This window comes from Canis lupus, chromosome 12 (assembly GCF_003254725.2).
Source record: "Canis lupus dingo isolate Sandy chromosome 12, ASM325472v2, whole genome shotgun sequence".
Taxonomy (NCBI): Eukaryota; Metazoa; Chordata; class Mammalia; order Carnivora; family Canidae; genus Canis; species Canis lupus.
In genome coordinates this window covers 48,609,714-48,623,970 of record NC_064254.1, presented here as the reverse complement: position 1 = coordinate 48,623,970, position 14,257 = coordinate 48,609,714, and the positions used below count along the sequence as shown (strand labels likewise).

General features: G+C 38.0%; 1 protein-coding gene across 3 annotated transcripts in view; it reads left to right on the top strand.

Annotated features, from left to right (window-relative positions):
• GABRR1 (gamma-aminobutyric acid type A receptor subunit rho1) overlaps nt 1–2,060 on the top strand; it is a 58,735-nt gene extending 56,675 nt beyond the window's left edge. For all 3 annotated transcript variants that reach the window (XM_049092360.1, XM_035697729.2, XM_049092361.1), the window contains one exon: nt 574–2,060. In XM_049092360.1, the coding sequence (XP_048948317.1) occupies nt 574–867 (294 nt within the window). In that variant the 3' untranslated portion in view covers nt 868–2,060. The remainder of the gene's footprint in view (nt 1–573) is intronic.
• The last annotated feature ends 12,197 nt before the right edge of the window (nt 2,061–14,257 follow it).

Sequence of the window (14,257 nt, the reverse complement as noted above, 5' to 3'; positions counted from 1 at the left end):
CAGAGTCTCTGTATTCGTGGTGGTGTTGATTGTTCAGTGCTAAAAATAGATGACAATTCAACATGCTGGAACAATTATTTGTGGACACAGAGGCGTAATAACAAAAACTTCCAGGGTGGCCCATCTTTCATTCTAGGAATTCTCCTTTCATATGTGAAAGGAAAACTCCAGAAAACTAATACTAAATAGGAGTAAGCTGTCTCCACAATGCTACACCTTTCAAACCCCACCCCATCACACCACACAGACACACACACACACACACACACGTAATGTTATCTGAAAACATTTTTATCAGGGCTTATATCAGTTTATGATCTCATGGAGAACAGACCATTATTTGATCATGAACATTCAAATTAGTCTCTGATACAAAAGTTGCTTTGGAGATTTGGAACAAAAATGGGCACCTGCTTTTTTAGAACGTCTATGGTGCCAACACCATTGTTTTCCCATACCCTGTCCCTAACTGGGACTAAAAGAAACTAGAAAAGGCAATCTGGGCCACCATGCAGTTTCTTCTGAGAGATGAAGCTGAGCTTACATCCCAGTGTCTGTTTGCTGTGTTTGCAGCTTCCCTGCACCTGTGGAATGCCCCAGCCACGCGGGGTCATGTTGGATGGCAGCTACAGCGATGGGGAGGTAAATGACCTGGGCAACTACACCCCAGAGAATGGAGAGAAGCCGGACAAGATGATGGTACAGCTGACCTTGGCCTCGGAAAGGAGCTCTCCCCAGAGAAAAAGTCAGAGGAGCAGCTACGTGAGCATGAGGATTGACACCCATGCTATTGATAAATACTCCAGGATAATTTTTCCAGCAGCATATATTTTATTCAATTTGATATACTGGTCTATTTTCTCATAAATGCCTGTAACTCTATACATTTCTCATTCTTCTGTCTGTACCACAGATGTACCTGTATGATGAAAGTAATTTAAGGTAATGATGAAATTAAAGTTCCCACTACCTACCTTTCTCCGTCTTTCCAAGACATTGACAAGACATTTATGGTTTAATTTGTACTTACTAACCACCTCTTATATCCACAGCATTCTACTCGGTGCTGCAGGAATAGGACATCCGTAGCAACTGGTGATAGTTGTTAACCAGGATGCCTTGGAAAAGCACACCGCCAGTGTTGTGGACACATTGTAGTTCAACCTCTTTTAGAGCCTAGGTGCTTATTCACAGGAATGACCCCCTATGTCCTTGTATTCTCTGGACTTGGTGGAATTGGGAAGCACCTAGAGTTCACTTGCATGGCATATACATGCACCTAAATCCCCACTTTGACCAAAATTTATGCTTCACTTCATAGTCTATTCCCTATTTTTCAATGTGTCTCCTCATGTTTATTTTAATACAAGGCAATAATAATACTCCTATTTTTATTCGTCTTATGGCTCATAAGGTTTCACCTCTTTCAGAAGCAAAGCTCTTTAGATTGGTGCAATGGCTTCTGACTTGGGGGGAATTTCCCTGGTAGGGAAACTGAGAGGTTCTATGCACACAGTCAGTTCTGTCATAGAGATAACTAGCCTAGAAAACCTGTGTTTCAGTGCTTCCTGTTTCATAATCACTGTTTCATGGAGCTCCACCTTGGAGTATGTCCTAGTTCAAAGTGAAGTCCTTTCTCAGTAGTGTGATATTTTTACTGAGGAACTTTGGAATAGACCGTTTTCTGCATAAACATTTTAAGAAAATGCATAATTAGGGGCAACCTGTAACCCACTGGGATGAAAATGCTCACGTGGTTTCTGAAAAAAAAAAAAAAAAAGAACAGAAAGAAAAAGAAATGGGAAGACATCACTGAAGATCTCCAATTACGCTTAGTGAATGCCAGCATTTTCTGTGAACCAGAAAACAATGGCCACCTCCTGCCAGGACAAGGGAGAAGTGAGAGGGTCCTAATTTGATGTATTATTTAAAAATTGAGAAGTTATTAATACTATATATCTACAGGAACAACCCCCACCAAACTCATCCAAACAGCATTTGTTTGAAACTCACTTTAATAAAGTGAATTCTATACACAATGATGTCTTTTTCTTTCCAAAGTTAATTGGATTGAGCACCCATACTAAATAACATCATATTTCTTCATATGAGAACTACATTCTCATATGAAAATAAAACCATATTTGCACAAATCCTTTTTTTTTTTAATTTAACTTTTATTTATTTATGATAGTCACAGAGAGAGAGAGAGAGAGAGAGAGAGAGGCGCAGAGACACAGGCAGAGGGAGAAGCAGGCTCCATGCATCGGGAACCCAACGTGGGATTCGATCCCGGGTCTCCAGGATCGCGCCCTGGGCCAAAGGCAGGCGCCAAACTGCTGCGCCACCCAGGGTTCCCGCACAAATCCTAATTACAAGGTAGTCTCCCATTTCCCTCAATAAAGGCTCATGAAAACAAAAAGTTTTTTGGCAAACTCAAGAAGATACTTAGAGGGATATAGAAGAAATTGTTAAACATTAGTTTTTAATATTAAATTTTTTTTAAACATTACTTTTTTCATGCTTATTTTATGAAGGAATTTCAATCAAACTCTTTGCCAATATCCTTGCCATTCACTTCTTCCTCATGACTTGGGCCACTTCAGAGTCACCTAGCAAGGTTTCCAGGGCACATCATCTGAATTTCCAACTGCCTTGTTTGGGAAACTCACATGGGATGCTGTATTAGTCTAGTCTGCTCAGGCTGCCACAGTAGGTGGCTTAAACAACAAAAATTTATCTTATTTTAGTTCTGGAGGCTGGAAGGCCAAGATCAAGGTGTTGGCAAGTTTGGTTTCTCCTGAGGTCTCCCGCCTTGGTTTGCAGAAGTCCACCTTCTTTCTGTGTCTCCTAGCGCCACCTTTTTCTCTGAACCCACACAACCCTGGTGTCTCTTCCTTTTCTATAAGGACACTAGTCATATTGGATTAGAACTCCACCCTTATGATCTCATTTAACCTCAATCACCTCTTGAAAAGCTCTATCTCCAAATAAATCACAATGGGAATGAAGACTTCAACATATAAATTGGGGGGCAGGAAGGAGGCACAATTCCGTCCAGAACAGATGTCCACGGGAATTATTCATTAGCATAATAGTACATCCTATAGATGTTTGCTATTGATCTTTATAATGTAATCACATACGGTATTACTTTTTAAAGTTTACACTGATAGCCACACTGGTAGTTAGGAAGAAAAAGTGATTAAATTTATGTTCAATTTCTTTGCCACCTTAAAGCAATTCTCTCAGGTGACCTCTTCAAGCATTTCAAACTAGCATTGATGGAAGTGATTTCCATGCTAATGTTTTCTCAAGGCTGTACCTCGCTGTCAAAGCTGTGTTTGAGACAGAACTCTAATACAACTTTGTAAAGACCCAAATATAAAGCAACTCCCTCTTTCTGATGGATAATTTTGGAGAGAACCTCATCATGCATGTGGGTGTCTATAGTACTTAATAAACTTTTGCTGGCATGACTAGAGAATAGGAAGATTTGGTTAACAATATTGCCTGGTTAAGAGGCAGGTATCATCATACGCCCATATCGAATAATTTTTAAAGAGTCAAAATACTAAAAAAAAAAAAAAAAGAGTCAAAATACTGTAAAATACTGTTGATTTGAACTATATCAAACATAATTTATTCTCTGGTAGTTCAGGATTTTAAAGTTTCTTATCATTTTTATGTTACAATGTGGACATCATAAAACTGTGCAGAATGTTAACCAGGAAGGAACTGGGGTTAGACCAGCTTTTCCTTAGTGGCAATATTCTCTTTCTGTATTATATATTCCTAAGCAATATTTATTAGTTTTTTTCATAATTCACATTTTATAGAGAAGAGTAGGATGTTAGATTTTAGAATAAAATAATGGCTTGTTAGTAACAGTGAAACCTCACATTTGTAAAACCCAGTGTTATAAACAAGTATTTTTTTCAAAAGTACCACTGGGTGCGGAGCCCACCGTGGGGCTTGAACTCAATCCTGAGATCAAGACCTTAGCTGAAATCAGAGTTGGATGCTTAACCAACTGAGCCACCCAGGTGCCCCACAAACAAGTACTTTTGATGTAGCACATTGGGTCTGGCAAATGGTCAAGAAAGAATTCTTGAGATGTCTTCGGTGCAAAAAAAAAGATGTTTTTTTTTTTAATTTTTGTTTTTAGAGTGCAAATAAGGTAGTTTTATTAAATCATGGGGACAGGACCTGTGGCCAGAAAGAGCTGTGGTGGGGTTGTGAGAGGTGACTGATGATCTATTTTCAGATTGCGAAGGGGTTAGAGATAGTGTAAGTCTCTAAAGAATTTGGAAGCAGGCAGCCCCGGTGGCTCAGCGGTTTAGCGCCGCCTGCAGCCCAGGGCGTGATCCTGGAGACCCTGGATAGAGTCCCACATCGGGCCTCTCTGCATGGAGCCTGCTTCTCCCTCTGCCTGTGTCTCTGCCTCTCTCTCTCTCTCTGTGTCTCTGTGAAAAAAAAAAAAAAAAATTTTGGAAGCAAGGTTTCCAAGACCTTGAAGGGCCAACTGTTAGGATTCGGTTGTTTACTACTGTCTAGTAAAGCCTTAGTCATGAGACCCTCCAGATGTGCATCAGTGGGCCATCTGTTTCAAGGATGATTGCTAACATATATTTTAGGGGCAGGGGGGAGGGGAAAGTACAGATAAAGGAAGTTTCCAAAGGGTTTTTCATATGTCAAAGAAGATTTACAGGATCCTAGAGGTCTGGCTAATGTCAAGCAAAAGTTGCCTTTTGCTTCTAGCAGAGTATTAACACTGAAGCAGTTGAGCTCCTTGAAGAAGGCTACCTTGCCTGTCCCAAGTACTTGTCAATGGGCTGTAAGTTGTAAGGAAGTTTAATTTTTTTCTACATTTCTTTTGCCTTTGTTCTCCACCTCACTTTTCCTTTTTCTTTTTTTTTAAGATTTTATTTATTTATTCATGAGAGACACACAGAGAGAGAGGTAGAGACATAGGCAGAGGGAGAAGCAGGCTCCCTGCCGGGAGCCGAAGAGTGGGACTCAATCCCAGGACTGCAAGGCAGAGGCTCAACCACTGAGCCACCCAGGTGTCTCTCCACATCACTTTCACGTAGTGTATTTGTATTAAAGATTCCCAAGTTTCAAACTCAGAAACCTTTCATTTTGTGATAACTCACTAAAGAACTCATACAAAGAGACAGACTAAGAAGTCAGGGAAGGAAAAGAAAAAAATGAACTCTTGATGAAAACTTAATATCTGATTAGTAGGGGGGAAAAAAACAACAATTTTCAGGCCAAATGAAAGTTGAATACAACCCTAATGACTGCAAGATAAAATTCAATCTCTTTTTGGTTTCTACAGGGTTTGACAGTTTGATTTGTCAGATAAATTTGATAGTAGCTTTGGCATTGAGTAGATTGAACCCTCCTATACATATCTGATCCTCCAGTATATAAAAGCTCAATTTTTTATAGCTCTCATTTATTCTGACAACTGGAGACAGGGAAACACAATGTATAAAGAAATGCAAAAAGTAAATACTCCCCAAATCCTCACCATTTCCCTGGCTTAAAAATGTAATTGACATTTCAAAGAGTAGTATTAACACTGGGGAAAACCCACTGGAGCAAGAAGACAGGTTCTGGCACCAAATATTAAATATAATCTTAATTTTAATCTAATTACATCTAGATGAATGAAATTCTAAAACATTGTCCCCGAAAATGATATATTCCAAGGAAATGGAGATTTTTGTAGGCTGAGAGGTCAATGGAATTATTTGAATGAAGAGACACGGAAGTTGCTTTAGGAAATTTCACTGGCCACAATAGCAAGATTTCTTGTGTGCAAAGGCCAAGTTTTAAATTGCATTCAGGCACGTTTTAATAGGACTGCACTTGTAATTTTCCAGTAAGTTTCTTCCTTTTAGATCTTCTTTCAGAAAGCAATCAATGTTAGTATGGCCAGTTTAATGATATGCTTAGAAAAATAGTTCAAGCACGATTAGAGAACAAAAAAAATGATCTCTGAAAGTCTCTCAATCTTCTCTGAAAAGTGGCACATTTTCTCATGTTATACATCTGCACACAACTATTCTTATATGAAAATCAATTTTAATGTTCCGGCTTCCCCCCGAAATACCATGACTACAACTTAATATGAACCTGGCTGCATAGTTACTGGCTTTGCCATTTCAAAAGTTAACAATCTTTGCAAAATTGTCTTTAGTTATGAAATATGGCATAATTGTGCTCAAATATGGTGGATTTACCTAAAAACTAAAGATTTAAGGTTCGGCTTTACAACTGCTTTCCCATTTTGTAATACTGTTCCATCACACAGTTTAAGTATCATGGCATTCCTCAAGTTGGATTTCCATATCGGGGTATTCACTGTAACTATTTTTAATTGGGATAAAAATACAATATGTTCTTGCGACTCAGATATCCCCAGAGCAGTGTTGACATTATCTAAAAATGTGTTAAGAAAGCAGAATCTCAGTACTTGCCTTCCACCTTCTCAATTAGAACCATATTTTAACAAGATCTCTTAGGTGATCATGTGGGGGTGCCAGGCAGCCTAGGCAGTGAAAGAATGCACCCAAGGCGGAACAAAAGAGAAGTTTATTGATTGCACTGCAGGACAGTAGTTGGCAGGAGAGTAAAGGAGATTGTCTGTCACAAGACAGTGGTGAGGCACCACAGTTATAGGGCAGGATAAGAGAGTATGGGGACATATGGTAATTTTAGGAACTGCACCTGGGTCTCTGACTGGTTCTATGTAGTCCATTGGTCAGTTAGGGTCTATGGGTATTTTGAGGTGAATCACTTCAAGAGCCTCCTTGTATTCAGCTCAGTGGTTCCTGTGGATTCTTTTGTCTTGTTCAGGATTCTATTACTCAAGCCTATGGCCTAAAAGCAGCCTCCACAATTTATATGTACATTCAAGTTAGCAAAGCTCTGAACTAGGTTCACATAACCACACATCTTTGACTATCATTCTAGAAGAACTGATCAAAGAATTGCATTTATACACTCAACAACTCAATATTGAGGGCTTACTATAGGTGCTAAGCACTGTGTTAAGAGCTATAGCTGATTTGTTGATCTCAAACACATTGGTCAAGTAACTGCCACCCCCTCAAAAGTGTACAGCCCTCAAGCACCAAATCCAGCTTAAAAAAAACAACAATAAATGCCTCTACAAAATAGTAAGAAATGTTTTTCCTGGGGATGTCTGGGTGGCTCAGTGGTTGAGCGTCTGCCTTCGGCTCAGGGTGTGATCCCAGAGTCCCAGGATTGAGTCCCACTTTGGGCTCCCTGCATGGAACCTACTCCTCCCTCTGCCTGCATCTCTGCCTCTCTCTCTGTGTGTGTTTCTCATGAATAAGTAAATAAAATCTTAAAAAAAAAGTTTGTCCTGGAATCTTCAAAAAATATTTCTCCACCACAAAGCTCAACTGAGTTTAAATTTTTTTTTTTTTTTTTTTTTTAAATTCTAAGGGAGTCTCAGTTACCTGGGATCTAAGTGCATTTTTGGGAGGTAAATTTCCTTGGGGGGGGGGGGGCGGGAATAATTTGTAAACCTCATCAAGTTATAAAAAACAGAAAAAATTCATAATCCTATTAAGCAGAGGCAACTAGTATTACTTTTTTCTGTATATTTTTATATAGTTGCCATCATATTTTATATACAAATTGATTTTGGTTCTTTTCCAAAACATAGCATGACCATTTTCCTACTAAGAACTCCTTATATTCTGCAGCCATTAAAATCATCCTATAGGGGGAAGAAATGTGTGGGAAATATCAGAAAGGGAGACAGAACGTAAAGACTGCTAACTCTGGGAAACGAACTAGGGGTGTTGGAAGGGGAGGAGGGCGGGGGGTGGGAGTGAATGGGTGACGGGCACTGGGGGTTATTCTGTATGTTAGTAAATTGAACACCAATAAAAAATAAAAAAATAAAAAATAAAAAAAAACAAAAACAAAAAAAAAATCATCCTATATTTTAAATATACAAGGCAATCTTCCCCTTAATATTGGGTAAAAAGAAATACTGTAATGAATACTCTTAGATATATATTCGTGTCATGCTCTATTCTATCTCCTTACGTTAACAATGAATGTTGGAATAGATGTTGATTTGAGACTGATATTCCTTATTATGTCACAGTAGTGTGATTCTAGGCTACTAGCTTTCTCCGACTGTAGAAATCACAAATGGGATTAAACTATATCTTAGTGGTATTTGAGAAGATGGAACAGCAACCCACTCATATTTGCTTAAGAAAGATTTAGAAGAATATAGGGGAATCTCACATATAAAAGTAAATAGAAGTACAGTGGGGCCTGATGAACACTGGAAAGATTTCAGACAGCTTTTCTTTTTAAGCAGCATGGTACCTTTCTTATTTTTCTGGGTGACTGTTGTACTGGCTATTAAGATTGTCCACTGCAAATACATGACATTCAGCTCCAGATATGTCTTTAAAATTCTAGGCTTATCATCATCTAAGTGACACTCCCATCCCATTCTAAATTCCCAGGAGAGCTAATTCAAGTGCCTCCTCACTCATATCAGAATTCCATGTCAGTTTGTATAGACCTCTTGAGAGCTGAAAGAGTGTAAACTGGCTCATTAGGAGGCAGGAAAGGAATTAGCAACCAGAATCAGATTAAAATTTTTCCTCCTGAGCCTACCTTGAGCTCAGTGATGGCTGTCTGCAAATGAGCCCAAATCTAGAGGGATCTTTCAGACTATTAAAACAAGAAACAGGGCAGCCGGGGTGGCTCAGCGGTATAGTGTTGCCTTCAGCCCAGGGCCTGATCCCGGAGATCTGGGATCGAGTTCCACGTTGAGCTCCCTGCATGGAGCCTGCTTCTCCCTCTCCTGTGTCTCTGCCTCTCTCTCTCTCTCTGTCTGTCATGAGTAAATAAATAAAATCTTAAAATTAAAATAAATGAAACAAGAAACAAAACAAATACAAAAAAAACCAAAAAACAAAAATTTCAGCAACTGGTTCAACACAAAGGAGATGGTTTTGAGTATGCAGAAAGTAGATTTCCCTGGCAGTGGGAATGCATAGGTCAGGTTATATATTAAAAGATAATTAATACAGTTGTGACAAATCAAGTTGAGCACAGGAAACAAGTCTTGTTAGTGAAATTATGTTCTTGTCATCTAATAAAAAATTTGTGCTTTGTGAATTAATTCATTTCTAAGCTTTTATTTTTCCTTTTGATTCCCCAAATTTTTGTCCAATCTTGGATCAATGGAAAAAAGAAATCATTTCTTTTTTAAGGCGAGGAGAACTTAGTAAGTGGCAGAGGGTAGAAGGGTATATGTAGAGAGAAAGATGGAGTCACTCAGGTCAAGCTGGAGCCTGTTTCAAATAGGGGCCTGTGTTAAGCAATGATGCAAGCAGTTAAGGGTACTATAGTGGGGTGCCTGGGTGGCTCAGTTGGATTAAGTTTCCGGCTCTAGATCTTAGCTCAGGCCTTGATCTCGGGGTCATGAGTTCAAGCCCTACGTTGGGCTCCAAGCTGAGAGTGGAGCCTACAAAGAAAGGTCGGGGGGTATTAGAGCCACTGGATATAGTCAGGACCAGCATCAGCTAACACCCCAGGACTAGTAACAGAAGCAGGGGCCCAAGACCAATTAAAGTTCTTTGGAAAAGGAAAGGATTTTTTCAACAAACTGTCACTCTTCAGACATGACCTTTCTAGGTCTACTAAAAGGCAGCTGCCACTGAAGGCTCTGCCAGATTTATCTCTAAACAGAACTGAGAGACTTTACTGCTTGAGCTTAATAAGCAGTATGTGCCAAGCTGACCCCGACCAGAGGGAGATCTTATTCTCAACCTCAACTGCACCCACAGACTGACTTGTTTCCTACCCTCTTCTGTTATCTTGTTTGTTGTGTGTCTTGTCTTACATTCTGCTGTGTGCCGTGTAAGAAGTCAAGTTAGTCACATGGTAAAAGGTCATTGAGTTTGGAGTCCTGAATCTGCTTTAGAATTATGATTAACTTTGCTTTATGATTATATAAAGCTGACATTGTGCAAAGTCACAATTCATGTGTGTGCCCTCATAGTATACTCATGGTAATGGCAACATCAGAGACTAGAACACAGACTAAAATCTGATAAAAACCTAAGAGAACCATGGTTGCAATCTCTCTCTGCCTGGGATTTTCTATCACAAGCTTTTCATATACATATATGTATATATACATTTTTTTTTAACATGGAACCTTCTCTTAACACGCAACCCATCTAGATAGGTTTTTGTGACTAGGGACGTATGATTCTCCTCCCACAACACATGACCTTCCTGTGAGAAATGTGTCAAGTGAGATGACAGGGCACGCAATGAAGTCATCATTAATCCTGAACCTGTACCATTTACAGGCAGTTAACAATGTTTGGATTTAGAAGATTTGTTATTTCTCGAATAAACTAAGCTCAAATGGGAAAACATGAAGTTTTTGAACCACTTTCCATTCTCTAGAGCTCAACAAAATACTGCATTGGACAAATGATAGATGTTCAAATTCTAATGTTACTGTTCACTCCCTGGCGCAAGGTCTACTTAGGCTTTGACCTAAACAAGATTCTTGTATATTTAAGACCTGGGCCTTATTATTCTATTTTATATTTCTGAGGTTTATTTTTTAAGGTGATTGGATACTTTGATCCACTGAACTAACAAAAGCTAGTCTTACATTTCCATCACTAGGAAAAAGGATTGGACTCTTATTTTGAAAGCCAGTTTGAATTTTTCTCAGATGAAGACACTAGTAATTTTTCTTTTGTATGAGGCACTTATTCTTCAGTCATTGATAAGAAACTAAAAACCTGTTCCACTGCATTTTAGTAATTACATCGAATTATTCTGTATTAAAGTTGAAAATCCTTTTTATAGAAAATTCAATATTATAATTATGTATCTCTTACCATGTACAAATTACATTGGCATTTTTCAGCTTTGGAGACTAGTAAAACATTCATTTTTAAACAACACAACTTAAAAAAATCCTTCATTATATGAATAATATGACTTATTTTTCTTTAGTTTTTTAGGTAAACTCCACACCACACATGGGGCTTGAACTCACAGCCCCGAGATTAAGAGCCCCATGCTCTACTGACTGAGTCTGCCAGGTGCTCCGACATTTATAGTTTAAAAGCACACCATCATCTGTAAAATTGATGAATTAATAAGAGAATAATATATCAACATATTTGAGAAACTTTAGCTTCATGTATTTTTCTAGCTCTGTGTATACATTGAAAAAAACCCCAAGACAACTATTAAACATTTATTACCATTTCAGGTTTTCATATACATTTTTTTTAAGATTTTATTTATTTATTCATGAGAGACACAGAGAGAGAGAGAGAGACACAGACACACACAGAGGCACAGACACAGGCAGAGGAAGAAGCAGGCTCCATGCAGGGAACCTGAAGTGGGACTCGATCCCAGGTCTCCAGGATAACGCCCTGGGCTGAAGATGGCGCTAAACCACTGAGCCACCTGGGCTACCCTCATATACATTTTAATATGTACATATTAAAACATTACAAAAACTACTATCACCTGATGGTGGTAGAGATTGCTTACTTGAAAATATTAACTTCATACATATCAAAATGCATCATCCTCAGTTCTATCATTGAACTGAGGTTCAATGCCTGAAGTATGTTAAAAAGATAAAGAAGTAGTTTATCATACCTTATAGCATTATAAAGAGTTGCCAGTCAGCACAAGAATAACTGACTTATTTTAAAATGAAAATGTTTTTTGATAGTTTGAAGGTTTATATGCTATGTAGGGCATTTCCCAGAAGACTAAAAAGACGCTTTAGATAAAAAGAAAGAAATGTATAAAACACAACTATCAGAATGTTTTTTTTAAAAAAGAGTATTAGACAATCATTTTTTTTTTTAAGATTTTATTTATTTATTCATGAGAGACAGAGAGAAAGAGAGGTAGAGACACAGGCAGAGGGAGAAGCAGGCTCTACGCAGGGAGCCCGACGTGGGACTCGATCCCCGGTCTCCAGGATCAGGCCCTGGGTGGAAGGCGGTGCTAAACTGCCAAGCCACCCAGGATGCCCGACAATCACTCTTTTAACAAAGACTTTTGTTTTTTTTTTTTTTAGGATTTCATTTATTTATTCATGAGAATATACAGAGAGGAGAGAGAGAGGCAGAGACACAGGCAGAGGGAGAAGCAGGCTCCACGCAGGGAGCCCGACGTGGGACTCGATCCTGGGTCTCCAGGATCATGCTCTGGGCTGAAGGCAGCGCTAAACCACTGAGCCACCCAGGCTGCCCTAACAAAGACTTTTAATATCAATTTATTCTATCCAAACAAACTGACGTGACTCAGGTATTTAAAAATATTTTAGAAACACTTCCTCAAAAATTTCCAAGACAGCAGCTTTCAGATGTTCCCCCAATACCAGGGTTGTTCCGATGAAGTAAATCTTATGAGAACTCACCACCAACCACAAGCAAATCTTATGAGAACTCACCACCAACCACAAGCATTTTCAGGCATAAGTTTACTCTTCTTACCACCCTGAGCTTAGAAGCAGGCAGTCCTCAACAAAAGTTCATTGAACCCAAGTACTGAAATTATAACAGCTAAAATACCAACATATCAATAAACAGGCTTTTGAAAGACTGTGGGAAATCAAAACACTGTCAGTTTATACAAGTATTCATAAACATGTGAAAATGTTCTAGTTTATCCTAAATGCCTCAGCCCTTTTGAATGCTACACTAATTAAAAGGATACATTTCCTGAGTAGTTCATAAAATATGGATAGTATTTAAAAATGAAAAGCAGTGTGAAAAGGGTAAGCTAAATATTAGCTATACTCAGTCTTACTATATGGCATAGTGCAATCCAGTAATTAATAGTACCACATAATTGTTTTATTCAGGTTCTGTTTGTCAGGCCTGCTTTTAAAATTAAGTCACTAAAGAGAAAATATTTTCAGTCTGTAATTATATTTAAATCATCAATTTGACTTGTGCTTTTTAAAGTCTATTAATTTAACAAAGATAGCCAAAAGTTGATATTTGAGGAAAAGACTTTCAGTTCAGGGTATAAACGATAAAAGATCATTTTAAAAAGCATGTAATAAAAGCATTTTCTGTAAAAACAAAGACACCTCAAGCAGGTCCACCTATACCTCTAGTTTAGGTCAGAAATGAAGTCAATCTTAAAAAAAAATCATATAATCTTTAACTTTGCACTAAGTCACGTTGGCCTTCTTCCCCTCATGAGTCAGGTCTTAGTGTACCTGAAAGAAATTAAAGCATACTGAAAAGATACTGGCTTCAAATAATATACAGACATATTGATATATTGCATCAATATCTAGATATATAACCTAGTGGATTAGGTGTCATCCTTCAAACCATTTCTAGGAGAAAAACTTGGCTGTCAGCTTTCCTCAAAGCAAAGATACAATTTTCCTCAAAAACAGGATACAAAATTATAAATTCTGCAAAGTCCTATTTGTTAACATCCTAAAAATAAGCAATTACCTTTTAGGTATAAAGAGCTAAATACAGCCCTTCCTTGTCTAAGAGTGACACTGGTCACCTGTAATTTAGTGCTTTATCTTCCAAATCTTTGGAGATTTACTATACCCTGTGAGGATCAACCAACAATGGTAATTTAATCCCAGTATAAACATTTATGGAAATCCAACACCGTTACTTAGTGCCACTGAAGTATGAGAGTATAAAAAGAGCTTAGTTCTAAAAGGAAAATCGCTTATTACAATGGAAGTAGTCTCTTAAATTCAAATGGCATCATGAAGATCAGTGATAATTGATTCCTCTGGAATGAGATTTTTTATTCCAGCATTTATTGTATGTGTTTAATGATATTTTTTACTGTGATGTGGCTCAATTAACTCACTGGTATATAAAAAATAAAAAGGGATTAAAAATATGAATTATATTAAATGCTATTAAGGTAAAAATAATGTAAAATATCAAAGTAAGATCCAGTACTAAAAAAAACATGTACCTCTACATAGACTCTAGAGCATCAGTTCTCAACCTCTTCTCTGACATGATAAATCCATGACATATTCCAATGAATATACTCGTGTTCTGGCCACATTTTTAAAAAACTGGAAACCAAAAAAATATATTACAGAAACTGAACTGGGATGCAAATATTAGTGGCAGACCAATATTAGTTCCACACTCTGGGTTATGGCAGATAATGATGGTGCAGATTACAC